Source organism: Rhododendron vialii, chromosome 9a (assembly GCF_030253575.1).
Source record: "Rhododendron vialii isolate Sample 1 chromosome 9a, ASM3025357v1".
Classification (NCBI taxonomy): Eukaryota; Viridiplantae; Streptophyta; class Magnoliopsida; order Ericales; family Ericaceae; genus Rhododendron; species Rhododendron vialii.
The window spans coordinates 8570651-8598189 of record NC_080565.1 but is presented as its reverse complement, the minus strand read 5'-3'; the positions used below and the strand labels follow the sequence as shown (position 1 = coordinate 8598189).

General features: G+C 37.9%; 2 protein-coding genes, 1 long non-coding RNA gene and 1 pseudogene across 3 annotated transcripts; all 4 read right to left on the bottom strand.

The window, feature by feature from the left end:
- Positions 1 to 1296: 1296 nt before the first annotated feature.
- LOC131300377 (SEC12-like protein 2) lies at positions 1297 to 15084 on the bottom strand (annotated as a pseudogene).
- A 2856-nt stretch (positions 15085 to 17940) lies between these two features.
- LOC131299578 (uncharacterized) lies at positions 17941 to 19964 on the bottom strand. The gene is made up of 3 exons (XM_058325165.1): positions 19954 to 19964; positions 18683 to 18938; positions 17941 to 18594 (listed from the first exon to the last, which is right to left on the bottom strand). Exons 1-3 carry the CDS (start codon positions 19962 to 19964, stop codon positions 17944 to 17946), a joined length of 918 nt encoding a protein of 305 aa, XP_058181148.1. The 3' UTR covers positions 17941 to 17943.
- A 437-nt stretch (positions 19965 to 20401) lies between these two features.
- LOC131300376 (uncharacterized) lies at positions 20402 to 21203 on the bottom strand. Its single transcript, XR_009190937.1, has 3 exons — positions 20841 to 21203; positions 20662 to 20749; positions 20402 to 20562 (listed from the first exon to the last, which is right to left on the bottom strand). It is a non-coding gene; the product is annotated as an uncharacterized LOC131300376 (long non-coding RNA).
- Positions 21204 to 22679: 1476 nt separating this feature from the next.
- LOC131299577 (uncharacterized) lies at positions 22680 to 24913 on the bottom strand. Its single transcript, XM_058325164.1, has 2 exons — positions 24683 to 24913; positions 22680 to 23864 (listed from the first exon to the last, which is right to left on the bottom strand). The coding sequence occupies exons 1-2, from the start codon at positions 24911 to 24913 to the stop codon at positions 22680 to 22682; spliced, it is 1416 nt and encodes a 471-aa protein (XP_058181147.1).
- Between the last annotated feature and the right edge of the window lie 2626 nt (positions 24914 to 27539).

Here is a 27539-nt window from a genome sequence, read left to right as displayed (position 1 = left end):
CACGTGCATAATTAATCCCTCACGCAATTACACAATTATCTCTCTCCCCATCTCAAAACAAAATACATTCAAGGATTGGATGCACGTCCGTTGTATTGATTGTGCAACTAATTCTGATCGTTTAGATATGTTTGGACAGTTTAGATTTTAAAAAAAACTCTTCTAGGGAAGAGTTTAACTTTTTCGGAGAAGAGTTTGAGCGAATCCTGATCATTTATTACAATAATAGACAGATAAAGATTAGTTGTGTTTTGTGCTTTACACAACAGTTGTGTGTGTAGCACTCATGGGGGATAAATGTTCAGATTCTTTATTGACTTGGCTCGTTTTCGCTTACTTAGCCAGTGGCGGACTCAGAAATTTATGTTACTAGAGGCACATATTACTTACGGTGGTAAAGAGGAATTTCATGAAGAAAATGATAGTCACTTCCTGTGAACTTCATCCATCACTTTAGTTACTCCTATGTTATTATTTCTTTAAATTGAATTTACAAAAAAAAATATCATTACAATTAAGTGTACTGCCTAATAATTTATATTTTGTAATTGAAGACACAAGTCATTCACACATTATGAGAACTAGAATGGCACTTATGGAGAAAAGAAAGGTGTAAAATTTATTGATTTAAAACGAAGCTTAGTAAATATTTACGTACACAAAAAATAGTGTATTTTTAGAGGACAATATCATAATTTTAAGACGTCATTACAAGGATACCGAAGTTGTTTGAAAAAGTTAAACTTAAAAGATTTGGTTTGGTGGTTAAAGCTTGAGATTTAGAAGTTTATTTCTTCTTATGGTTTTAGGTTTGAAATATTTCTAGTATTATCTACTCTTATGGGATCAGTCCCACCAGCAACGAAAGGTGAGTTTGCGTATAAATTGGTTCAAACACTTCAAAAAAAAAATTTAAAAAAAAAAAGTACGTTGAGAAAAGTGTTTTGGTAGTTTAAATGATACTAGTACTAGGAAAAAAAAGCATCAATCATCGATAACAATTCACAATTTTGAACAAGTAACCAATTAAACAGTGGATGACACAGAATGAAAGAAAGAAGTAGTAGTTCTTGAATCACAATAAGATGACACGAGCCCTTATTTTCAACTTGTCGATAAAAATATTCGTATGATGCTGGTCTGTTAGGCCACTGGCACTCAAAATTGCGTTGCTCAAACAAGCCTCCGATTAATCGAATAGTTATACATCAAGATACAATTCGAGCTCCATTCGAGAAAAATCAACTTGTTCATGATACTAAAGTTACGCACATCACTGCGGATCAACAAAAAAAAAGTTACGCACATCACATTCTAGAGGCATATATGAGCACAAGACATATGCCTCTAATGAAGAATACCTTCTGTCTTCACATAATACGATGCTATTGCTAGCAAAATGACGCGTACAACTATCCACAAGCTGAATCCTGCAAAAAAAAATGGTAATACAACCAAGTAAAACTGACGGTTTTCTTAGATTGTAACTCTATAAAAACGAACAAGGCGCCAAGGCGGGAGGAACCTAATTGAGAAAAATGAGAGAGACCTTCGTATATTTCCGTCATTCAAAAAACTACTTACCCAAGTTTGAAGTGAGATAGGATAGATAAGCTTCCGGTAATAAGACTTGTGGCCATGGTCAAGACTCTAGAAAAACTTCTATTTGCGTTTCAGTTCAACTGATATTCTCATAGACCTATTTCCTTATTGCTATTTTTCTTTTTTGGAGACCTTTATTCTTATTTGCCAATACGAAGGATTCCCGTTAATTTCATATTCTATTTGACATGTTAAATTAGGGATCCAGATCTACCTCCTGCTTCGAAAAAGGAACATCGTTTCTCTCTCTCAATGTTCGTTTAACTTAGCCCTAGACTGGTTGGTCAGCTAGACCACAAAAACGATAGGAAAATACACAGTAAAAATACATTGAAACACTAGTCATACTGATGAAAAAGAAAAGATGTTCCCCCCAAAAAGGAGGAAATTTTAGCACAATTGATGGATCCAAATCATAGCCCAGAACCAGATTCTAGCCTGTGGCAGGTTTTCAAAGCTGTAAAGCCGGGTAAATCATTTAGAAGATGGTAAGGGGGGATAACAATACATCTTAATTCTTCTGTATCATTAAATTAAATGTAGCACATACCATTTTTCTTGGCGTCCTTGATTATAGTCACCCTTGCACTTGAATCCAAGGATGCAGAGACCAAAGCCCTGTATTTATCGCGTGTTTCACTATCAACAACATATTTAATAGACTGCACCAACAAATGCAGAATAAGACTGAGTAATAAATGGATAACAGAGGGACTAGTATTAAGACCTTCAATCTTCGGAGAACATCAAAGCAGTTACAAGGCCGAGGTGTGCTTTCCTAACCACATTCTGTACGTGCATATTGGCGGAATTTATAATCAAAACGTCACCTTGGATTGTTCCTCTGCATTTTATATCAAAATGGAAACAGAAGTTAAGCACTTGCAAAAAAATATGTGAAATTGTGAACATAGGTTGTAAATGAAAACTGATGTGGCTCAACTTTCTCTTTATTTAATAGAGGAGATAACGACAGGGACTCACAAGCGGTAGTCGTTGATAATAATGCAATTAGCTGCTCTACTACTTGTCCTCTTGTTACTATTATAAGAGAAGGCTCAACTTCTAATATTTTGAGGTGTTCCTCTTACCTTCAAGTAATAGAGGAAGACTCTTATTGGAAGGATCTAACTGAAAGAATCTTACCTTGACTGTCCCAAAATGGGAGATTCTTATGAAGGTACTCTTGTTATTATCCTTACAACACTTTTTAGTTAAAGAAAGCTACTTTCCAGGTGAAAGAAAGGGATGATTTGAGTCCCAATTCTTAGTCTCCAAATGTAATAATCCATGTCTCAAGAACCTAAAACAAATTAACCACAGAATTATTACACTGCAAGGAGCTTTCCATCAGCTGAAACATTAAATGCGCAAACTGGGTCTCGAACAACTTGCTTTGTTCTCATTCTCTTCCACGAAGAAATCTCCCATCTGGCAATACTTCCACCTTGACCTATACAAGCAAAAGGTACTTCATGAGTTTTTTGGTTCATAAAATTTGCACAAAGTGAAGTAACTTTCTTTATACAGAAAAAGTGGCAGGCATTGGGTACTAAAAAGCACCTCGCTTTGAAGTAATATAGAGAACTGGATTCTTGTCACTATGTGAAAACCTGCAGAAGCCAAAAACCTCATCCTGGAAAGGAGCAACAGATGGTGTTACTTACACAACAAGAAGAAAGAAACATAGAGTTAGCTTCTTGTTCAAATAAAGCAAGCAGGTAGGAAGTCTCACAGACGTGCAGTTTAGTTCCTTGAAAATTTGATTTACATGTACATACATGTTTGTGTGCTTTCATATTTGTAATATAAAGGATGATCCATTTTTTGATAAGCAGTTTATTCTTTTTTTCATTGGTTTTCTTCACAGGGCCTATAATCTGATCACTCAGTTTCCAACCAATGAAGGACCAAGTTGTTTTACATATCACATGCATCCCGTAAAGGTATTCACAAACGGCTCATAAAAACAAGAAGATATTGAGGTGAGATATAAAAAAAACCAAGGATCCTGCCACTCAATCAAATGTTTGTATGAATTTAGTTCATATACATGGTTGGAAGAACAAGTTGTTGCTCACTTGTTCCTTTGGCAAAGAAGCTACCGGCTTCGAAGATGTTACATCCCAAACCCTACCAGGGCCCCCACTTCCTACTGACACAAGAAACTTGCCATCAGGGCTGCACGACGTTACCAAAATCAAATGTAAGCAATTGGACATTACAAATCTAGAACTTTTCGACAATGAGAATCAAAAGTAGAAAGTTAATTTATTGAAGCTGTGAATGTGAACCTGAAATCTAAATCCTTCACAGAGGCATGAGAATTAGCTTCATCAAGAATAATTTCCATGCTAGGCCACTTGAAAACCCTCAACTTCCCATCCTGTACTGCACCAAAAATAAGATCATTTCGAATAACATAATAATTTGCATAAAGATGCCATTTTGCTTATACTTTTCAACATTACTGTCTACGAAAGCAGAGGACTGTAGATAGCAATATAAGGTCTTTGTGTGTGTGTTATATAGCCATATAGGTGCATTTTTCAAATGAAAATCTAGACAGCAGCAGTTCTTTCAAAAGTTTGAAACTTAGGCAAGAGCCACAAGACGTCTTCTTGTGCACAATTATTGTGAAGTAATGCTTTTTCCATCTTTTACCCCAGTGATGTCAAATCTTGAAGGCTTAATACGTGCCGTCCAACACCACTTCTGCCCACCAAATTAAGAGGAGAGGAAATTTGTGGGTTTTGATCTGATTTATATTTTGATGGGTGGGTACAAAATTAGGTGTGGTTAAAGGTTTGTTTTGCCTTTTATTTTGGTCGAGTAGGCATGTTGGGCGACATGGGATTATGTCCGTCACAATTTTTTACCATCAATATCTTATCAAAGATCACGCGGTAACTTGTTTGTCAATTGTGTTTGTCAATTCTATTTTATATGATTCTGAGATTCTGATAGCTACGACTACATTAAATCTTCAAACAAAAATCCAGCTTCTCGTAAAGATCCAATCCAATTCCGATGAAGTAATGATGTGCTGCATATAATATGGAGATTCTTTTTGGGAAATGATAATGCCAAAACCGTTTTTGTTGCTGCCAAAATCATTTTTGTTGGTACCAAAACTCTAGTGCACAAAAGACTTTTACCATTTGTAATGTACAAGACTCTTATGCACTGGAGTTTTGGCACCAACAAAAACGGTTTTGGCATTTTATTTCTTTTTGTAGATCTTTCTCCATTTTGAATTAAATAAACAACGAACATTTTTTTCTTATTTTTTGTTTCCTTATTTAGTGGACTCATTAATAGTTCTGACCTGATAATCCAAAATGTTATAACTATGATTAAACAAGATCATGAGAACATATAATCAAAATAAGTAACTACAACAACACAAACGGTTAAACTAAGGGTAAACAAACTTTTTTTATATTTAAGATACTACATGAACCACAGAACCAAATTCAACCTTCAAACAAAAACAACCATCAACCTTATTACTACTAAATCCTAATAAAATAACTAATCGATATGGTGGGCCGGTCGTGGCGGTAGGGGCCCTCAACCTAGGAAGTGGTGGGTTGGTCGTGGCGGTAGCGCCCCCAGCCTGGGAAGTGGTGTCTGAAGCATGGACGTCCCTACCATGGGTGCAGCAACCACTTTGATTGATAGACATCGTCGTCTTGTTCGGTGCTGTCGGTTTAGGTGCTGTCGGTTTATTCTGCAATCTCGACTTGTTCAGTGTTAGAGATCGACACCACTGCCACTGCCTTTTGGTGGTGGCGCATGAGCGAACCAAGCTAGGGAGAGGTGGATATTTGCGGGCCGGTCGTGGTGGCAATGCCCCACCGTGACCAGGGGTGGGCCACCTAGGAACTAGGAAGTGTGGGCTGCCCCAAGGACCTCTTGGGAGTGGGCGTCCCCACGGGTGAAACCACTCCAATGTTACCGTCGGATTGTTTAGCAATGGAGGTACCACTATTCTCACTGGCTAAGCCACCATTGAGAAATATGGCTAGGGAAATAAGAAAGAAGACGAGAGTGGCGATAGACTTCATCTTCATGGCTATACTCTCTCTCTCTCTCTCTCTCTCTCTCTCTCTCTCTCTCTCTCTCAGAAATCTATAATATAAAATAGAGCGGTTTTTATCTACCTATACAAACATGAGCACCTCTACAGCCATCCGATTGCCTCTAATTAAGATCTTAGTCATCCAATTATTTTTCCTTTGATAGTATACAAGAGAATCTTTCTCCTTTGATAATATGCACGATAATTTGGTTTCCAAACTGTGATTGCCTTTTAATTTTTCATTCACACTATAAACCTACAATAATGTTTCTCTTCCTATATTTCCTTTTCTTCCTTCTTTTTTTCCGCCAATCTTCTATATTATAAAATAGAGCGATTTTTGTTTACCCATACAAACAAAAGCACGTCTCTAGCCGTCGGATCGAAATTCCAATAGATTACAGTCATTGGATTGAATCATTGATTCCAACTTGCTAACAAGTCTCACGTCTGTCTACCCGTTTCAACCTGTTTTCAATAAGTTACAGTCGTTTCTGTCTTCCTCTCTCTTCCCACCTCTCTCCCTCCATTGTTGCGGTCTTTATATCGATTTCTCCCTCCCATAACCCACTCTTCGGCCCACTACAAAACATTCAACGCCCACCAACTCATCCAACGTTTCGGATTGGAGCCCCCCTCAATTCGTCGCCGATTGATCGCCTCAATCTCTGTACACATCTTCTCCATATCCTCGAAAAAATTAATTTGGTTCTCTCTCTCCGATAAAAAAATTCCCCCATCCTCAATTTCACACTAGACTAGGGTTTTCCTAAATTGTTGTTTAATCTTCAAAACAAAGAAAAAATAGAACGAAAGAAATACCATTACCAGGCTTGGTGTTTTCAATTGTTGTTTAATCCATGAAAAAGTTTAATGTATTGAAGTTTCAGCTTTTGATTGGTTTATTGAAGTATGAGTTAGTGTATAGAAATTTTAGCCTTTGATTGGTGTATTGATCGATGTGTTAATTCTAGAAGTTCAATAAAATGATTATCAAGCTTGGTAGTATATGGGTTCTTCATGTCATGGCCTGTATATAGCCAATTTATATAGCTTGGAGGTATATGGGTTCTTAATGTCTGAATCCTGACAAAAAAATTCCAATTCTTCATGTCATGGCCTCTTGGTTTATACATTAAAAGTTTTGATATAGATTTTACTCTTTTTTGTCCGGAAGGCTGAAGCAATGGCTAAGGAAAGACAAAAGGGAACGGTAGTAGTCTAACAGATAAGGGAAAGAAAAAAATAACCATTGCAGGGAAGGGAAAAGAAAATTAATATCCAATGGTATTTGATAAATAAAAAAAATCCAAAAAGAAACATGTTTCCATAAGAGAGGAGGGGGGGGGGGGCAATGTTCAATTTACTTCAGTTGTTTCAAAAAAAGTGTCGCGCCATATCTTTAGACTTTGTTTAGAATGCGTTACGCCGTGCCTTTAGACTTTGTTTAGAATGCGTTGCACCGTGCCTTCAGGCACGAGCATCCACTAGTGATAATAAAAACTGAAAGGTCTTCCATAGGTATATATAGGGGCACATAGGTGGGAGCAAAATAACTTGATAGGGTGATGGTTATCTGATATTGGGAATTAGTTTGATTATCTAATTAATTTAACAAGGATGAAATTAATTAGGTAAGATTATGTTCATCCTAAATTCTTATCTTATAATATTTGTACTTATCTCATTTCAATGGATGGAAGGTTCAGATTTCGCCTAGTGCTCTCGGAAAATGGGATAATATCTTATTTGATTATCAATATAACTTGAGCTCGGATTAGTTTTTTCATTTAAATGAAATGTTGACCAAGTCCTTAACAAACCTAACGGGCAAGGAATACTTAGATTAATATAACATATATTTAAGGATTAAGTTTAATTATTAATACTGTGGAAATGATTTCCTCTAAAAAAAAAAACACGGAAACGATTAAAATAGTAGAATTTAGGACATGGAAGTAAAAAAACAATCAACAATTAAAAGGTTGTGGGCCAGACCATAGATGTTAAAAACCTACGATACACTATACGCATCTTACGCTTTGTATCGTCTCTTTCGGAGAACGATACGTATCCCATCATGTATCATTTTTGTATAAAATCCTACAATACGACCGCGTATCCAACGACTTATATGTGTATCCTAATTCTGTACATATCATATGATTACTTATTTGAAAAAAGTTGGACTTTATTTCAAGAAGTGGAATCTTAAATGCATTAAACTAAGCTGTTTGATCTAATTATGGCATCTTTCAAACCATTTGATAGAAATTCAATCTCAAAAGCAAGAATCATACTTTGATTATATTTTCTCTTACTTTTCTTTTCCTAACAAAGGAAACATAAAGTCTTAATGTAATAGGCCCCAGTTGGAAGACTTGAAATTTTGCATCTTAATTTTTTTTAAATGTAAGCATAGTTTGTTGGTGTTATTAGATGTATCTACTTTTTAATTATATTTAATTATGATTAACGTTGGTGAAGTATAAACTAAATTTAGTATTTTGACAAAGCTCCAATTGACAAAACCCAAATATGATAAGATGTTATTGAAAAAGATATAAATATCTAGTTTTTAGAAATTCTAAATATCTAGCTCTAAAAGCTCTAGAATATCCTTTGTGAAATATCTAGAGTTTTTTTTTTTGTAAGAATTAGTCTCATGTTAATTCTAGAATTATCTCAAAGTTTATCTTGTATGAAAATATTTTTGTACTAGAATCTTCTATGAAGTAGTACAAATAGGGATGGATTTTAACCATTTTGTATCAAACCCAAAAAAAGTTTGAGTTCAACCATTCAAGTACAATACAAATACTCTCCTTCCCAACTCTTGTCTTTAGTATTCTCCCTCTTCCAAAAATATTGTCCGACTACACAATAGAAACTTTTACTCTTTCAATAAACATATCTCAAGTTACACTATGTATCTCGATACGAACTATACAAGTGAAAAAACGATACACGATACATATCCTGATTTGAAAACACTGAGCCAGACACTTCGATTGTTACAGTAGTCTGTGCAATAGGAGATAACTGCTTTATTCATTTTCTTCTCTCTGTGATAAGGAGATTCAAGACTGGGATAATTAGAAAATGAGAAAAACACAAAAGAATGATATTTGGTTCCATTATTTAACTTATTATGTCCCTTTGGATTTAGCAAAAATTCACACCGATAATCCTAGAGAGTGATTGGGTCATTTTACTGTTTTATTGTAAAACCAAATAAGATAACTGTACTTGTAGATCAATATCCACAAGTTGCGCAGATTTTATTTATCCTTTTTGGAGACTCATTCCTACTGCAGAGTGTTTATTTGACTTGGTTTGCGATAATAATGGTAACGGTTTTGGCCTATCTAAATGGCTAAATGGTTGAAGATGAAATTGGATGAGATTTAATTATTCGATTTTGGTTACCTCCGCCCACTAGGCGATAATATGCCAATAATTCCAAATAAGTTTGGACATCAATGCATATCTCACGGATATTAATACACTTTTACAACTATCAATACACCATTCTCGGATATTAATGCACATTTTACCTATTATCCTACACCCTTTGGACAAAGGTTAGAATATCCTTAATTATTTAATTTAGTTCAAGTTTATTCAAAATTTTAAGGACTTGAAGATTTTGGCCTGTTTTATCGATTTGTTGAGTACAAACTTTTTTTTTTTTTTTGAACATCAAAATTTTCATTCAATAAATCATACGGCCTCTACCGGAGGATGTGGACTTGTTAAAAGGTTAGTATCCTATAACTAACTGTCCAATCTTAGCAGGATGTAGACTTGTTATATTGGAGCAGAAGCATCACATATTCAAAAGGAGTCTTCCACTTAAGGGGCCGAAGGACAAAATTTCACCAGCATCAAACAAATCTTTTCACTTGCAGAGTCCAGGCTCTAGTTGTCGTTGATTAAAAAAGTAATGATGAAATCCCATGGTACAAGGTGTGTGTAGCATGAATAGTGCTCAGTAGAGTACTTCTAACACTAAGGGAAATTCCGACTTAAGAGAACGAGACAACTTAAACAATTAACAAATAATTACTCTGCCGTTCAAAAAAAACAAAAACAAATAGTTACTATCTAGTGTTTTCTTCTATTGCTATACATGCACTTCAAGAGTTTTCCCCTTAACTTCCATCTAGCGATTACGTCATCGCAAAAACTATAAGATGGTCATATTTCTTGGTTAAAAACCAATTATGCAATGTAGAGTTGATTTGTCACACTCCAAGATGTCGCATTCTCTATCATGCAGCAGCAAGCACATTCTGAAAAAGTAGAATAATGGGAAATAGATCTCTACCTCGCATCCTAGAGCAAGAACAGAACCTTCATAGTTAAATTTCAATGCCAATTGTTGCCCTAAGTCTTCCAGTTCATCAATGACTTTGTCCGACAGTTTTAGACCCAAATTCTGAACATCAGTGCTCACTGTTTCCCATTTGAAGTATCTACATAAATTTAACACAAAAGGATAAAAGGCACAAAAATAATGTTAGAACCCTAGACAATTTATAAGAACAAGAAGAATTATATAGGATCAAATTCAAAAGGTGTATTCATCATCAAAATTGTGTTTATGTTCCACTTCCACTTGCGAGTTTTGACCATTGTAATTTCTTCATTGATTATGGTTCTTTAATTAGGATATAAGACGGTTCCAAGCATATTTGGTCCTTCGAATACGAACTTCTACTCAAGTAGAAAAGCGAAAAAGAAAACTACGGAACTTAGAAAACTAGAATTTGTTATTGGAATGATAGATGCATCTAGCATACATCGCATTCCCATCACTGTACCATACGTGTGCAACAGCACTATCTTATTCGCATGATTAACCCATGCATATCTCATCACACAAATAGAAGGAAGTAAATGCCTAAAGGTATTATTATCCGACTGCACTGCATGTCAATCATATCAAAGATGAAATCTCCTGGCATCCTCCAAAAAAATGGCTTATCTGCATTGGCCACTTTACGTAACTTTTGGTTCACATACATGCACTCAATAAAGTTTTCTGACCATTGCTGTCAGAGTTAGGGATAAACAAGGTGAAAATACTCCCTTTGGCATCTGATAAATGGGGGATTCGTAACAGAGACTAAAATTGAATGCATTGACTATCAAGTCCATGGTTGCTCTCAATCTCAAGCAAGAAATAAATTTGCAGTCTTTTTGGATACCTAAGCCCCTTAATAAAAAAACGGGAACAGAGAATTACCTGCAACTTTTTGGCAAGGAACAGATAATTAACACCGTCTCCTCCAGGGTGGACAGTCACTCTGTAAAGCAAATTCGTACCAGTTCTGAGCCTTGCCACCTAAAACAAAAGATAACCATATGAATAAATTTGTCATAATAAGAAGCCAAAACTATAAATCATAAGAAGACTGCAAATGGGGTTCACATTATGAAATAGAAGGTTGTCTTAAGACTCTTAACACATTTCCAACTCTGGGGAATGGGTTTTTTAGACAAACATGAAAGACCAAGTCATTTACGATGATACAAAAAAAGTGAAATTAAGCAGTAAGGCACAATAAACAGAGTCAACAGTACGTACTGTTCAAATTTTAAACTAAAAAACACATAATCAACCAAGTCATGAAAGAGAGACTACACGTGGGCAGCTTAAGCAAGACTAGTTTGACACATAAGGTAGGGCTTTCGGAACTCGCCCTCATCAAGTCCAACTGTGCCATGGTAAGGTCTGGATTAAGTGTGCTACTCTATTGCACATTGCCTTTCTACCCCTACCTAATCACTCTGCGCATTTGTACCAAATAAACGACGAGTAAGAGTTTTTCAAATGGCATTTACTGGTACTGTAATCAACAATATGTGAAATGGTGTTACTGTACTCTCTGTACAACATGATCTTATCAGCAACTTTTTGATCGTATAACCATTCGCTGTTGACACTAAATAAACAAATGACAGCAAGGTCTGTACCACATCAAATATTCCAACCTGTTGAAACAAAATTTCGACAGAAAATCGGTATGAGCTTAAATTACTTAACATTAGCGGGTTTGTCTGTTTTAGAGATGAAAAAAGAAGAAGATGTTCAGCTAGCTTTCGAATTTCACATACATTGACATCGTTAAACACTTAGGGCCCGATTGGATGCCGTATGTGTTTTGGGTGTATTATTTATGAAGGGGTAATAAGATAGTAAGGGGTATTAGTTAAGAAGGGAGGACCCACATTGATGTGATATTTATAAAGGGTGTATTAAAAAGTAGATGGTTTGGATGATGTATTAAAGAAGAGGGATAAAATAGTACTTGGTTTGGATGAAGGATAAATTGGGCGTATAGAAAATGATGTATGATGTAAAAAGCTGTCAAATGACTCTTTTACCCTTGCGCAGTATTAAAATAGATAATTCATTAGATTAAATAGATTATTACAAAATCCAATAAAATTAATTACTTTATCACAATTAAGCAATAATAGTTTAGTTTACTAATAATTTAATTATTTTAATAATTAAACCCACCCAGTTTTCTACCAAACCCACCCCCGGCCAACACACAGCCCCCCCCCCCCCCCCCCCCCCCCCCGAACTACAAAACCCACCCCACCCACTTTTCTCCGTGGACGACCAGCAAATACAAAACCCACCCACCTTCTCCCATGTCTGACCGGCAAATTTCGAACGGGCAGATCCACACCGTCGACGGGCAAATTTCAAACGGCAACGATATTTCTCTCTCTCTCTCTCTCTCTCTCTCTCTCTCTCTACTGTAAATGATAACTCCGGCCATAATTTTTTTCCTCTCTCTATTTTCCATTTTTTTCGTTCTGTGCATGTACGAAGAGGAGATAAAGAGAGAGGATTAGGGAGGGCAGAAATGGCAAGATTTCACTTGTATTGCCCCGGATTAGTTATGGCTACCTTCGGAGGTAGCCATAAATTAGTACCCTCTGGCCTGTGTTAATGAAGAAGGGGGGAAACGAATACACGAGCCTTTAATCTTGCCAAACGGTGGAGTAAGGTGTAACGCCCCAAATTTTGAAAACGTTAAGTAAATACTAAAAGACCAATTTCTCAAAAGATAAATCCAATTTACTACGTCAGACGTTCCAAAAGTATACGTCACAATATTACTACCATATCAAATTTAATTTTAAAGTTTTTGAACAAGTCAAAATATTAAACTTTCCAAATTTAAACGTTTAAACTTTCAAAATCAAGGATCAATCGCTTGGCAGAGCATCTAAGCGTACGGCAACCAAGGTTCCTCGCCTCCATTTGTAGCAGGGTTGAAGTCGGTCTGCTCGAACGGCACTTCCGTTCCGTTTTCAATACCTGGCGTTCGAGTTACCAGGGCAACATAGTACCGTGAGCGATGACACTCAGTAGCCAAAACCCACCCGAACCCATAACTTACATGCAATAAGATATAAAATAGGAATGTAATAAGAATAACATCAAAAGAGAGCAAATCCATTATTTCATTACTAATCTTTAACCTAAGTGAAGTCTCGGATCTTATCCGCAGATCTGTTCCTACCCATAACCTCTGGCACAAACACTGGTGTGGTCCGACTCCCCTTTTCCAGATCCGGATGAAAGATACCTAAGTTATATACCCGGTATCCCATCTGCGACCATAAGTTCGGATAAAACTTCACCGGATGCGCACGCGAGCACATTCGAGCCCGGGTTGTGACACAAGCACAATGCCTCCCTTATGACCCGTCCCAATATCCGAGAGCCGACCACCACCATGCCGTACCCAAGGTTTCGTAAACCAACAATTCACAAATTCTCCACCAATCAATCTCCAATCCATACATCACCACGGGTTCCAAACCCAGAATCCAAATCTCAGCCTCTCACTTTATTATCTTTTCCATTAATCCTACTTTCACGTCTAACGAGTTAAATCCGCACCTCGCAACTAACCCCGGGATCCTATTTGTCCATGCTATCATTACAATCAACATTTCACAATTAAACATTTTTACGAAACATGCTAACAAGCTAACAATAATTAATTTTACGATATTAACAAATCATGCGGTAAGACTACTCGTGCGATAAAATTTATCATGCCATAGAATTTATCATGTGATTATATTGATCATGCGATTAAACTAACATCAACCGAAACTATTTAACTTAGGGACTTCTAATATCATTTCCTATTCTCTAGGGTGGTTTTAAAAGCTATTCAAACTCAAGGGTGGAATTTACACTAAGCAACTTGAGGGGCTAAACTGTGATTACTCAAAACAAGTTTTAAAAAGAACAAAATCAACAGTAGCATCTTTTCGGAAAAAAAAATTGAACACAGCAACAATGGTTTTCGGGAATTCAGTGGGTTTCGGCCGGGTTACGATCGGCGGTGTCGGGTTCGATTATTTTCAAACTAAAACACGAAACTATCAATACGGAACATTAAATATATTTAGGGAGGTGAGTTTCGAACTACCTCTCGTCCGGCGAAGCGGTTTTTCGAAGAGGTTTTGGTGGCGAGTTGGGCGGCGGCGGAGCTCGGTAGTTGGTGATGGTGCTACGGCTATGGTGACCCGGCTGTAATGGAGGAAGGAGGCGGTTCTCCGGTGGTGGTGTTCAGGTGGGACGGAGGAGGCTAGGTTCGGTGGGAGGTGGTGATGAGCAAGGTGAGAGGAGTGGAGCTAAGGTGGTGAGAGGTGCACGGTGGTGGCTGGAAATGGAGGCCCTGCTGGCTGCTCTTCTCTCTCTCTCTCTGCCGAAGTGGCAAAACAAATGGGAGGCTTGGATTTTAAAAAATTGGTTTGGATTTGCATGGAGGGTATTAACCCATGAAGTATTATGTGTTGTCTAATAGAGAGGAAATTAGGGAGGATATGAGGGATTTTGTTCCCTCTATACTCAGTCGAAACAATTTTTTAAAAAAAATGAGAAGGTTTTGTCCGGATCAACACATGCACACAAGGACAAATACTCGTCGGGTACGCGCGCACACGATCGATTACGGGAATAAAATTGGTGTGACGACATAAATTTTTTTTTTGAACAAAATAATTATTTTTGTTTTGATAATTATTATTTTTTATTTTTTTTAAAAAAATCGGGTTTTTACATAAAGAACCAATACACCCGGATTGCGAAATACACCCGATGGGTACGGCATCCAATCGGGCCCTTAAAGCTAAGGAATTGTATGCATAGAGGTGTATATATAGGTGTGGTTTGATAACCGAGACTTACAGGGTAATCAGAGAGGGAATTGGAGGTGAAATCAAAGCGGGCGAGGAGGAGGGCGTTGGGGATGCCGCTGCGACCTTCGCCACTGCCTCCGGCGAAAAGCACCAGAGAGTTATTGTCTGAGATCGGGGGGAGATCCGTCGCCGGAGGATTCATATCCTTGTTCGGGAGGGAGTTTTTGGCCGAAATGGCCATAATTTGTAATGATTTGTAACGAGAATAAATTCTTCATTTGTTTCCTCCAAATCAATTGCATTGCGCCACGTCTTCATGTTTTATTAATTGGGACCACTGTTTTGACACGTGTCGCAATGTAATTGATTTGAAGGAAACAAATATTTACACCGGCGGTACTGTAAAGAATTTATTCTCATTTGTAATAAATTGGAAGAATACCCGTCTTCCCAAACGTTTTGTAAAAATAGGCCATCGCGCATTTTCAAAACACGTTATAGCGGTTAGGTACCATGTGGACGTCACGTAGGTAACGCCTTTTGAAAGGAGCTATAGCGCCTTTTAAAAATGAGCTATATTTATAACCCTAACAGCGGGTTTTGAAAAGGAGCTATAATTTAAACACTAAAACACATTCTTGAAATACGTTATGTTATCCCAATTTTTTTAACACAAAGTGTGAGAATTTGTAATATCATATGTCCAAAGATATTAATAGACTGGACATAAAGATATTAAAAATTCTTACGATTGTGTTAAAAAAATTAGAATTACTATTAATTTGGAAAAGATTGGATATAAAAGAGTTCACGAGTACATTGATTAATATAAAAGACTTGTTGAGTACAAACTTTTCATATAAAAATATCATTTCACAGGACATGTAATTTGAATTTCATTTTCCTCATCTTCTCTTGTTGTGACCTTGTTGACCACACTTTGAGCACGTCTGTGACTGTTGATGCTCAATCAAATCATCCACCTCATTTCGGATTCGATTCACTGTCGGGCGGCCTCAGCCTCGGAGACGTTCTTTGTCTGGAAGAATTCTTGGCCCATCATACCACGGCTAGTAGGCTTGGTCAGGCAGTGGCTTGAATGAGAGAGATCCATACACGGCAATTGTTGTGTCGACTGTCCAATTTTTGTCGAAGTAATCAAGAGGGTCAATATGCATTTTGTTGCAAACCGCAATAACGTGCAAACAAGGTATTTTCCACAACTAAATCTTATTGCAAGTGCACGTCTTGTTAGTCAAGTCAATTGTGTGGTTGTTATTTCCTTTGTATGGGCTTGTTCGATTGATTGGCGTATGTACCTCGAACAAGCCCGCGGCCCGGTTGAACACAATGACATCGTGTCCCACTGCGTTTTCCTTCCAATGATCGTACTTTTTCTTTACATATAAGCTGAAATGATTCCCTTTGGCTTTTGTATACATTGACTTCACCAGCCTATCGTCTAAGTACTCCACACACTTGTAGAAGGTAAACATAACAGTTGCCATGATCGGGAGGTGTCTGGCTTCTTTTACGACCTCATTAAAAGCTCTCAAAGCAATTGGTAGTTTCGCTGCCATACCGCCTACCTCTATCGTATGCAAACGTCCATTGTTTTTTATTGAGCAGGTTAAGTTCTTGATAGATACATTCGTTGGCGAACCTTTTCAATCAGGTTAGTTTGGCCTTGAACTTTTTCTTTTGACATTGCATTGCGCAGACTTTGACTTCTTTTCCCACTAATTTCCCAAATCGACGATGATAGTTTGATCCCAAATGATGAAGACAGTAACGATGGTAAGCATGTGGGGACCTCCAATCATATGCTGAATCATCCTCCAGCCATGACATGAGGCCGGAGTGCCTGTCTGAAATGAGACACAAGTCTTGTTGTTTGGTTACGAAATGTCTTATGCAAGTGAGGAACCATCCCCAATTGTCCCTATCCTCCTATTGGACTACGACAAATGCAATCGGCATTATTTGGTTATTAGCGTCTTGAGTGATTGCAACAAGTAACGTCCCTTTGTACCTTTCCGTGAGGAAGGTTCCATCAACAGAAATTACTGGCCGAGAATGCTTGAACCCTTCGATTGCCGGTGCGAATGCCCAAAATAGTCTGTCAAATGTGACATATCTTGGTACCTTGAATCCTTGTATAACAACAGTGTGCACGTACTTGAATTGGCTCGTTCGAGGACTTATAGGAATACTGGGAGTGTTGCGTGAGACTGGTCCCAATCCCTGTGCAGACGCGATATAACCAACTGCTTAGCTGCCCACGTCTTTGAATACGATGGCATGTATCCCTCTGTTAACTTTTTAATGAATAACTGCAGCGTTTTGATCTTTGTACTGAAATTTGATCCGATAATTTCGGTCATGTCATTTGCCATGTAACGAGCATCAAGCATTGTGTGATCTTGGGTAACATTGACAGCCAAGCATGAGTGAGATCCTGTATATTTCGTGACTTTCCACATGTCTGAATTAGCTTTGATAGATGCTCGAAGTCGCCACTCGCGGGACGTCTTGTTATTGCATTTGTAAGATAATAGATTGGGTGAAGATTTATCTGTTTTGACGACATAGTTCCTTGTCATGGAGAATTTTTTCATAGCACATTGGAACTCATCCTTTGAAGAGAATAACTGCAGGAAAAAAACATATCAGAATGAATGTGCATGGCTTTTACAATTTGATTATTAGGGTCGGCGTGTCCCCAGCCGTGTCCCCCATAAAACAATAATAAAAATTATTGGACATACCACGTGGCGTGTCTAATACGTTAAAATTACGCATCATACATAATACTAAAATCCAACTGAACGTACGATTTCTACACAATTACAAGGTAGGAGAGCAACAAATCATAACATAGAGTAACAAAAAAACTACTTGTCCTTCCTACGCTTAAAATGATGCAACAGTTTGTGACTTATCGTACCACACGTCGCAGGATGTGGTTGATGCTGACTTCTACGTGGCACAAACGGTGGGGTACCATCATGCTCCTTTTAAACTTCTTACTCCACAACATGCGCCTGCATCACAACCCCATCTCCATCACCCTACTTGCCCTGAACATCGAGCTCTGCATGCACCTTTGCATCCCCTTCCACCGTGGGGTGACCGCCTGTACCCACTAAGTCATCTCTCAACTGAGGTGCATCTGAACTGCCACCATCATCCCCGTCCAATGTCTCCTTCTTCTTTAACACTGGCATGCCAAGAAAAGTTGTGTCCAGACCTCCTACATTTTGCAAAGGGCAATCGAACCAATTTTGAGAGTCAAAAGGCATATCAGTGTGAATCGGCAGCGGAGAAGTACTTTGAAACATAGGCATGAATGGGTAGCTTGACACACTCCTTAAATTTGTCGTAAAGGAGGAAGACACAGAACCCCCATCTGCATCTTGCGATGCAGAAGTAGTCCCGGCATCCACTGTATCCGGTATGGCATCATTGTGTATGAATGGATCCACCGGCTCTTGCGCTGCAGCATTTTCCATCTCTATCGCAAGCTCGTGTAAGAGGTCAACCTCTTCCGCCACATTCACGCCTTCTGCTTGAGGCTGGTTAGGCTCCATTGGAGGCCTCTTGCGCAACCACTTCTCCAAATATGTCATCGCTTCAACTCCTTCCTCCCCAATAGATCGAAACTCATCTAAGTCAATATCCTCTATTGTCTGCACTGTCCTTAGCCTCTCAAACAATCTCATCTGCATATTTAACAATAACATCATACAAATCATAAGAACACAATTGATTTACGATAAATGACAATAAATAAACAGCTAAATTTCATACCGCCTTGTCCGCGCCTCCACCTAGTTGACTAATATATTGTTTCGTGATCCTATCATACCAACTGACATAAGGATCATCGACAGGGTACGCATACTCATGAGGGTCCGCCTCTCCAACAAGAATAATATGGTCTAACCTATTATTCCACATCTCCAACTCAGCATGGTGCTCCTGACAGTAATCCTTTTGCCTAGCCTTCCAGTCCTTTCCATGCGGTGGCTGCCTACAATTACAATGAGTGGGGATTGATAAGCACCTAAGATTGCTTGATCATGGTGCTTAAGTCCGTTAGTTAGAAGTGTTTTTAGTTATTATTTGTCGCTTTTATTCAATATTACTCGTAAGGTAGTTTGTTAAGTATTTCAGGCAAAACGCCCTTAAAAGACGTATTTTGATTGCAAAGCCAACCCTCAAGTTAGTTCAAGTATCATCGCCCGGTGGAACTTGTGCCAAAGTGACCAAAGAACGAAGGCGGGAAGCGTCGGGCAAGCCAGTGGTCGTCGGGTGTCAAGTTCTGGAGGCTAGCTTTCCTTTCTGAAGATAAGCTCTCCGTATCGATACGGATTAAGGGCCATATCGATACGCGTTGGTTAATTGGGCAGGCAGAGAGTTCTGTATCGATACGGCCATAAATCATATCGATACGAGCGCGTTACGGGAAATTGGTCTCTTCAGCTTAGTGATGTGGTATCGATACTTTGCATAATCTGTATCGATACGGGGAGCTCTCGGCCAGATATTTTGTTACTTTTTGGACTTTTCATTTATGGAATACTTACCTTTAATAGTATGTTTCTTAGATATTTGATGAGAGAGAAACCCATTGTGTATAAATAGGGGCTTCATCTCTCTCTTTTGGAGCTAGCACATTATTAACTTTAGTTTTTCCTCCATTAATGTTCTTTTAAGCTTTTCAAGGGTAATTTCCATAGAACTCAAGTAAGTTTGTTTTCATTTGTTAATTTCTCGTTAATTAAAGTTGTTCGTACGACTTGGATCCTTTATAATATCAAGTTTGTTTTCGTTTTTATTGGTTAAAAATCATGTCTCGTTTTTACGCTTTCTGTTATGCTTTAGCTATGTGTGAGTAGTCGATAGGCCAAGTCTCGGGGTAATCTTTCCCGAGTACTTAGGTGGTTACTTGGTTCTCAAGTCCTCGAGCTTAAAATCATGATTTTCAGAATAGAGCTTAACTTGCATCTTTGGTCTAAACAAGAGGTGTTAACTCCTTGGTAAGATATTTAGCCAAGCGGTCTTGGCAAAAAGCTTACCGAGGGCTCATGGCCTCCTATGTGTTCGACAAATATTAAAAACAAGTTGGTTCGTCTCCGTTTAATCACATCTTTCGTTAAACGAGTCATTAAAGCTAAATTCTCCGGGCGTGAGCACGCGGTCGTGACTCTCGCCTGAGTTATAATCGAGAACCGGTAACGGCTTAAGTCAAGGGTTAGACGATCCCTAGACTTGCCTCTTTTAGTTTATTAAGCTCTTATCTAATCTGTTACTTTAGCCTTTTCACCTTTCAAAGCAAAACCAAGTTGGCCGTCTTAAACGCCACAAACCACCTTATAAAACCTACAATCCGATTAAGTTATATTCGAATTCTCTGTGGGTACGATCCCGGTCTTACCGGTTTATTATGCTACCGACGACCTAGCCCTACGCTTGGGGTTTTCAACCTTATATTTGAAGGCGAGGTTTGAAGGCAAAGCAGGGATTGTCTGTCGATGTTTAAATTGTCGCATCACTCTATCTGGCATGTACATTTGCACCATTGAAAAATTCAACAATGGGACCTTCGCCATCCAAATTGCCCTTCCAGCACGACAATTTGGAGGAAGACTAGCAATCAACTCCTCGCTGTACGGTCTTCAAATCACCTACACAAATGAAATACAAAATAGTATGACCAAATGAATATTATCGTGCAAAGATTAGTTGATTTGGTTCTCAAATAATAATTTTTTTGAAACACATACCTCATCCGGCCTTTGCATGTCAAAATAATTTCTATAATATTCAATAACATGGGTTGCCAAATTCGGAGAGCGAAAACGATCATCCCACCTAAACATAAGCATTACATATAAAAAAATTAAAACATGCAATAGGCTAATCTAAAATTGGTAAATACAAATTACAATTAATGGAACCATACCGTGCACCAAGAGGAGAACCTGGTGGATGCTGACGAGTACTCAAACGTCCAGGAGCAACAAAAGGAAACTGCTCCCAAGCCCATAGCTGTAGGAGAATGAATGCCCCACCCATATTTTCCTTACCAATCTGACAACCGTGGCATAGATAGTGGTAAAGATTTGAGAGGCAAGTGCTGCCCCAACTCTGCACAATCGTCAAGTCTTCAATGAGGGTTAAGTAAGCTAGATGGATTTAGGACCCTGAGTAGTCAGGCATCAACACTCCACCTACCAACTGGAGATTATAACCTCGGGCTTGTTGCTGAACATTTTTGTTCGTATACCCTTTCGCCAAATGCCCTTGAAAATGTTGCCGTAACCACGTCATCGTCAGGGACGGAGCCAGGAATTTCACCACGCAGGGGCGACCGTGCATGCGGAAAAAAATATAAATACACATGCATAATAACTTAAATACATTAAAACTCAAAATAGCAACACTACATACTTAATTATGCTTTTCATAAATTAACAGATTGCAAAAGTAGTAAGACTTACCTTAGCCTATCTAGTAAAATGAGGCATCTTGAATTGTACTCAACGCTCTTTCATGTCATTAAAAGCATCGATGATAGAATCGGTGTTAAACCCTCTCGCAATATCCTTCTCTATGTAAGTGATCAAGAAACTTGCCAAAAGTTCATCTTCCATCCTATTGCGGATTCTAGTTTTCACACATTTCATAGTTGAAAATGCACGTTCCGTTGTAGCCGTTGAAACAGGTAAAATTAATATAAGCCGAATCAACCTGTCAATCAGAGGATATATCATGGACTTCCTTGTTTTCACCAATACTTCACTCAACTTAGAAATTGTTGACAGATTTTAAAACTCCGTATGATTGGGAACTTCAAGCTTATAATTTTGCAACTGATATTTCAAATGTTGCTTTTCATGCTCTGTGAAATCCATAGGATAATACTTCTTTGCAAGCTTGCAAGCCTCTTCAATTTTGAAAGATCTAAAGCCATCCCGAGGATCTAAAGATGTACTGAGAATGAGCAACTCCATTATATCTTCTTTAAACTTGTTGTTCAATTCATTCCATTGGAAATCAATTGTATATGTAAAAACTTTAACCCGAAAATGATGCCCAATATTGATATTATCTTTTCAAACACGACCTCGACCAACTGTATAAGGAGCAATCATATCAGGAACACTTATCTCATGTTTTTTTCACAAAATTGGGTAACTCTCTCTAAGAGGGGAACCCATCCATCTTCTCTACATTTTTGAAGTTGTGTTTTCGTTGCGGTCACCAGATGCATGGCATTCAATGTGTCCTAGGATTGACGTTGTAGAGTTTGGCAAAGATCATCAGTGTACTCCATGGTCTCCCTCGTTAGATGTAAGATGAACACAAATTCAAACGAGGTAATAGCATCATAAACTCCATCAGCTTCGGAACGTTGATTAAGGGTGGATTCTGGATCATTAATCATGTCTTTTAACACTAAACAAGTGGCACTGAACAAATCCATCAAACTAGAAAGAAAACCAAAATGAGAACCCCATCTCGTGTCTCCTGCTCGTTTCAAAGTGCGAATTTGATTTTTTCCTTTACCAGTCTCAAACTCATCATCATCATCATTGTCAATAGCTAGCCTTTCAGCAAGTTCTGCTACCTGAATACATCTAAATTTGTCATGCTTTTTAGGAGAGGAATCAATAATATTAACCGTAAGAGTCAAATAAGAAAAGAACTGACTCATAGGTATAACCTCTCTAGATGCTGCTACCAATGCTAACAGAAGCCGATGAGCAAAACAATGAATATAATATGCGAACGGACACTCTTACAAAAATAAAGCCTGCAATCCGTTCCATCTTCCACGGATGTTACTAGCACCATCGTATCTTTGACTACAAATATTTTGAACACTAAGGTTATGACGGGCAAGAACACTACATATCTCCGTTTTCAAAGTCGCTGAAGCAGTGTTCAATACATGAACTATGTCAAAGAAACGCTCTCGTACAATCCCATCCTTATCAACATACCTCAAAACCATAGCCATTTGCTCTCTATTTGACTCATCTTGAGATTCATCTACAAGAATGCAAAATTTGCCTCCATTGATCTCCTCACAAATGAATCTTTGTATTTTATCACGAAAAATACTAAGAATCTCTCTTTGGGTCTGACCTAAATGATATGAAGCATTTTGAGGAGCATTGTGTAGAACAACTACATGCACGTTTGGATTACAAGAAGCCAAGAACTCTATCATATCAATGCAATTTCCTCTATTGGAAGAAGTCGACCTTTCATCACGTCCTCGTAGAGCACAATTGTGCAATGTCAGCCATTTAACTGAATCTATTGTGGTCTTCAAATGCAATTGATTTCTTGCAACTTGAACAGAAGTTTGTTGCTCAACAATTTTCTCCAAATGTATGTTTTGATTCAATAAATCTCTACGCTGACTAATAGCACGTCTATGAGAGGAATTAAGATTTTTTCCCACATGAGCTAGAAAAGCACATTTCTTGCCATCATTCACTTTCTTCCAGGTAGAAAATCCATGAACAGTGAAAGCATTAGATCCATAACGATTCTTTTCTGAAAAAAGATAGAATGGAAGGCAGAAGGCACAATGTTTTGTTGGAGAATATTCCAACCAATTTGGGAACAACTTATACCACAAAGTTAGAAAGCGACGACCATTCTTATCTTTAAGAAATTGAGCACTCGGAAGTTCAGGTTGATATGGCCCAACTTCAAGATAAGCCCGAATAACCTTATCATGCCTCGATGTTGGAAGCTTCAATATTGGTTCTCGTAATGCTGGATCCCTTACCAAAGTAGATTTATCAAATTCTTGCACTTCAACTCTAGGACTTTTAATAGGGCGATATTCGGGTTCAACAATTGAGGTTTCACCAATATGTGTTGAAGGTTCCGAGTTTGCACAATCTTCAACGTTTTGAGAACCTGTCTTCCTATAGAACGAATCAATTGTTTTTTTTCCGATCATTACCTGTCAATAGAATTTGCAATAGAATATAACTATTCAATCCAATTTTCTCCCCATTATGAAAGACAAGAAAGAAACCAATTAAAAGGGTAAAGACCGGCACTATTATATGTTATTCTTTAAAAAAATATATAAATCGATTTAATTAATGGGATCAATCGATCATGTATCTTGTTTTTCTTTATTGTTCATCTTCTTTTTTTTCATTCATCACAACTGGACGAATTCAGTACATGGGCTTTCATGTTACTTGATTTTACCAGTTAAAAAATAAAGAATTAGAAATCTAGAACAACAATTGAGGAAAGACATACTTACAACTTCTATTTCACCAAAATTACTAAGGGTCTCCAAAATCTCTTCTCCTCTATTGCTATTTTCTCAAAATTGCCTTTGCAGTTTTTAACAATTGAAAATTTTTGTGCAGAGAGAGAGAGTCTTTAACAATTGAAAATTTTTGTGCACAGAGAGAGAGAGAGGGGGGGGGGGGGGGTGGGGGAGGATTTTAGGGCAAAGAGAAATAAAACTGTAAAACACTTATCTAATGAAACGTGGAAGTTTATTACTTGAATATTCACAATGTTAACCCTCTAATTTTATGTTTTGTTATATTTTAACCTTTAACCTTTAGTAATTAATCTTGGTATCCTCGTATTTTAAATGTTACTATTATATTTATTTTTTCAAAATTCTACACAAGGGCGAGTCTATATACTTTCATAGAAATATTTTTTTTTACATATAATAGTAGTGTTTTTTTTTCTTGCAGGGGAGACCACCCCTATTGGCCCCCCCTTGGCTCCATTCCTGGTCATTGTTACTTTACCACCTTTTCTATCAACGTTAGGTTCCGGCACAATCCCCAACAACCATCGACACAATGGACCCCAGTCTTCATTGGTTGTCTCGATTACAGGTTCACCATCAATAGGTAGCCCAACCAAAACCTCCACGTCCTGTAAAGTCACAATCCACTCACCCGTGCGCAAGTGGAATGAGTGGGTCTCCGGCCGCCAATGCTCTAGTAAAGCTGTCATCAGGGCAAGGTCCATAGAGATAAACGGTAGATCTAGAAAACCACCAAAACCAGCTTACCTAATCAATTGTAAAACTGGTGGCGCTGGGGGGGGGGGCAACTTCTTCTGTCTAGCTTCAGTTCATCGTACTTTAAGAGTTTTCGAATCAACTGGAGGCTCTCCCTACAAAAATAAGTCAACTTACGTTCACATTTTGCAATCTGAATCATATAAAGAGTGTTGACAAATACTTAAAATTTGTACTTACATTATTTGCCCAAATAGAATAAGAGCGATGGCTTTGTTGAAAAGTTAACAAACTCCCATCAATGGGCCCTTCCTGAAGAACTATATTTTCCCTTGGGTACCTAAAACAAATAAAGTTAAATTATCAACTCGTCAATGGTATTCCATTTGGTGTAAAACCCTAGAAATGGTATTCGGAAATATTATTCAACTATGATGTGTGCAAGAGCTATGCAAACTGCATGTCATACTATAGCTTAATGGTTTATAAGGTTTCATATAGTATCGTAAGTTCCTAAGTTCCAAAGATTATTGAGCCTTTCCTCTCTCTTTTTTATAAGAAACATTGTGATATGTTCCAAAGACTCAATATCTTGCAAATGACTGTGCATACAAAATAATCGAGATTAAACTTTACAACCAACTACAGCTCTAAACTTTCAGGGTAAATCATTCTTCACATATTTCAGCTACAGTAAGTAGGGGTAAAGAATTTAAAACATGTTGATGCAATTTTCGGAGAAGTGATATAAGTCAGCCCATAGATATCTCATCTGACAGGCATTGGGAATTCATAAAAGATTGGTAGACGAGGTGGAGAAGCTATTCTTATCTTTTGAGCCACAATGCAAAAGTAATTGCTAATATAACTCTTTAGTCGATAACACTTTCCTCAGGTTGATGAAATTATAAGCCTCCTCCAAGCAATATTAGCTACAATTTGTTCATTTATGTAATCTGATCAACGACTTATATATATGTTCTACTTTAGAGAATATAGTAAATCCAGGAATTTGAGGGTAGTTAGTAGCCACTTTGTGCAAAAAATGCTAAAGGTTAGGTCTACACTCAATCTTCCACGCCCCCTCAATGGAACTAAATTGGTGTATGTATGTTGTTAATAGCGTATAGTAACTCTGGGTAAAGAGTAAGTTATCATATGCCAGGGCTCATTTAGTGTCACGCCCCAAAATGAGAAGTGACCGGCCATGAACCACAAGACCAAAGCTCGTAAAACATGCAGCCTTAAAAAGAAAATTTATAAAAACTCCCAAGCAAGGATCCACCAATCAGTCAACCATTTTTATTTATTCAGAACATCTCCAACCAATAAATTCCATAAAAAGAATGGGGCACAAACATCCCATGAACCAAATAAAATCCAACATTCCAACAGTAATAAAAGAATCCAGATGTCTGATAAAATGTTTCAATGCGGAAGCAATGAAATAAAACAGTAAGTTAGGATGAGACGCCCTAAGGAGGTCAACAAAAAAAGAGTCCCCGAGATGCCACCAGAGTCCTCCTAATTGCCCAATTTGCCTGAAAAAGAAGTTGGAATAAATCCGTCAGCTGTCGAGCTCAGTGAGTAGTAAAGCATGTATAATAATACGGTTCTAAAACATGGCTAAAAATAGATTATCATGTTAACATATTTTGGCATACGAAGGTGTACATCAAACCAACAAATAAGGCCATAAATCATTTACCAAATAGGTCTCAATGGTGATCACAAACCAATCTCCAACAAAATGGGGAACCACAATCAATATCGATAGAACCAAATGCCAGTGAATAAATGTCTCATAATTGGATCCAATATCGTATCTTTGAGTCACCACGAGTAGGCAGCCCGTGGAACTTTTCCCAAAGAACGACCCGGCAACAGAAAGCCGTTGAGCATTAAAGTCACCAGCCTAACCCGGTCTCTTCTCTAATGGCCAGAGTCACCCGCACACAGAGGATTAATTTCCCTGGACTTTCCAAAATAAGTTCCCAACAATATCCACAAAGTTCTCACCAAAAAATTTATTCAGACAATAAAAGATTTCACCAAACGTTTTCCCGCATGCCGATTCAAGTAACCAAATAAACAGTTATGGGTTTCCAATTCCAATCATAAAATCTTTTAAACAATAATTTAAGGGACACGGGGAAGTTCGAAAATACGTAACATGCTTAACCACTCACCTGGATCTAAAGCTAATGTAAACGAACAACGCGAAACGAGGTTAACCTGAACAAAAGAACAATACGAACTGATCATCTAATCTGCAAATTACGCTGACCATAAAACTAGCTAGGGAATAATGTATGAATAAACTACCCAATCTCCAATTTAGGTTTCTACTTCGGTCAGCACCGAACCAAAACTATAACACCCCAAACTTTGATTTTCAATTCCAAACCATGGGTCTCCTACGTAGCCAGCCACCTGTTCTCCATTCTCCAACTTTACCCCAAGGACTTGATTCACACAAGCATAACTATATGTACACCACTTGTACGTATAACATAAGATCAAAACCCAAGATCATTTGTTTCCTTCTACAACTGTTAATATCAAAACCATAACCCCACACTTGGCCGATAATCTCCATGGCGCACACCGCCACTACCACGCACAACACACACC

Coding starts and splice junctions, on each gene's coding strand:
- LOC131299578 (XM_058325165.1), bottom strand. Junction 18,595..18,682: donor GTGGAGGCGCGGACAAGGCG/GTATGAAATTTA, acceptor TTAAATATGCAG/ATGAGATTGTTTGAGAGGCT.
- LOC131299577 (XM_058325164.1), bottom strand. CDS start 24,913: ATGGACCTTGCCCTGATGACAGCTTTACTAGAGCATTGGCGGCCGGAG. Junction 23,865..24,682: donor TTGATAGAAAAGGTGGTAAA/GTAACAATGACC, acceptor TTCTATTGACAG/GTAATGATCGGAAAAAAAAC.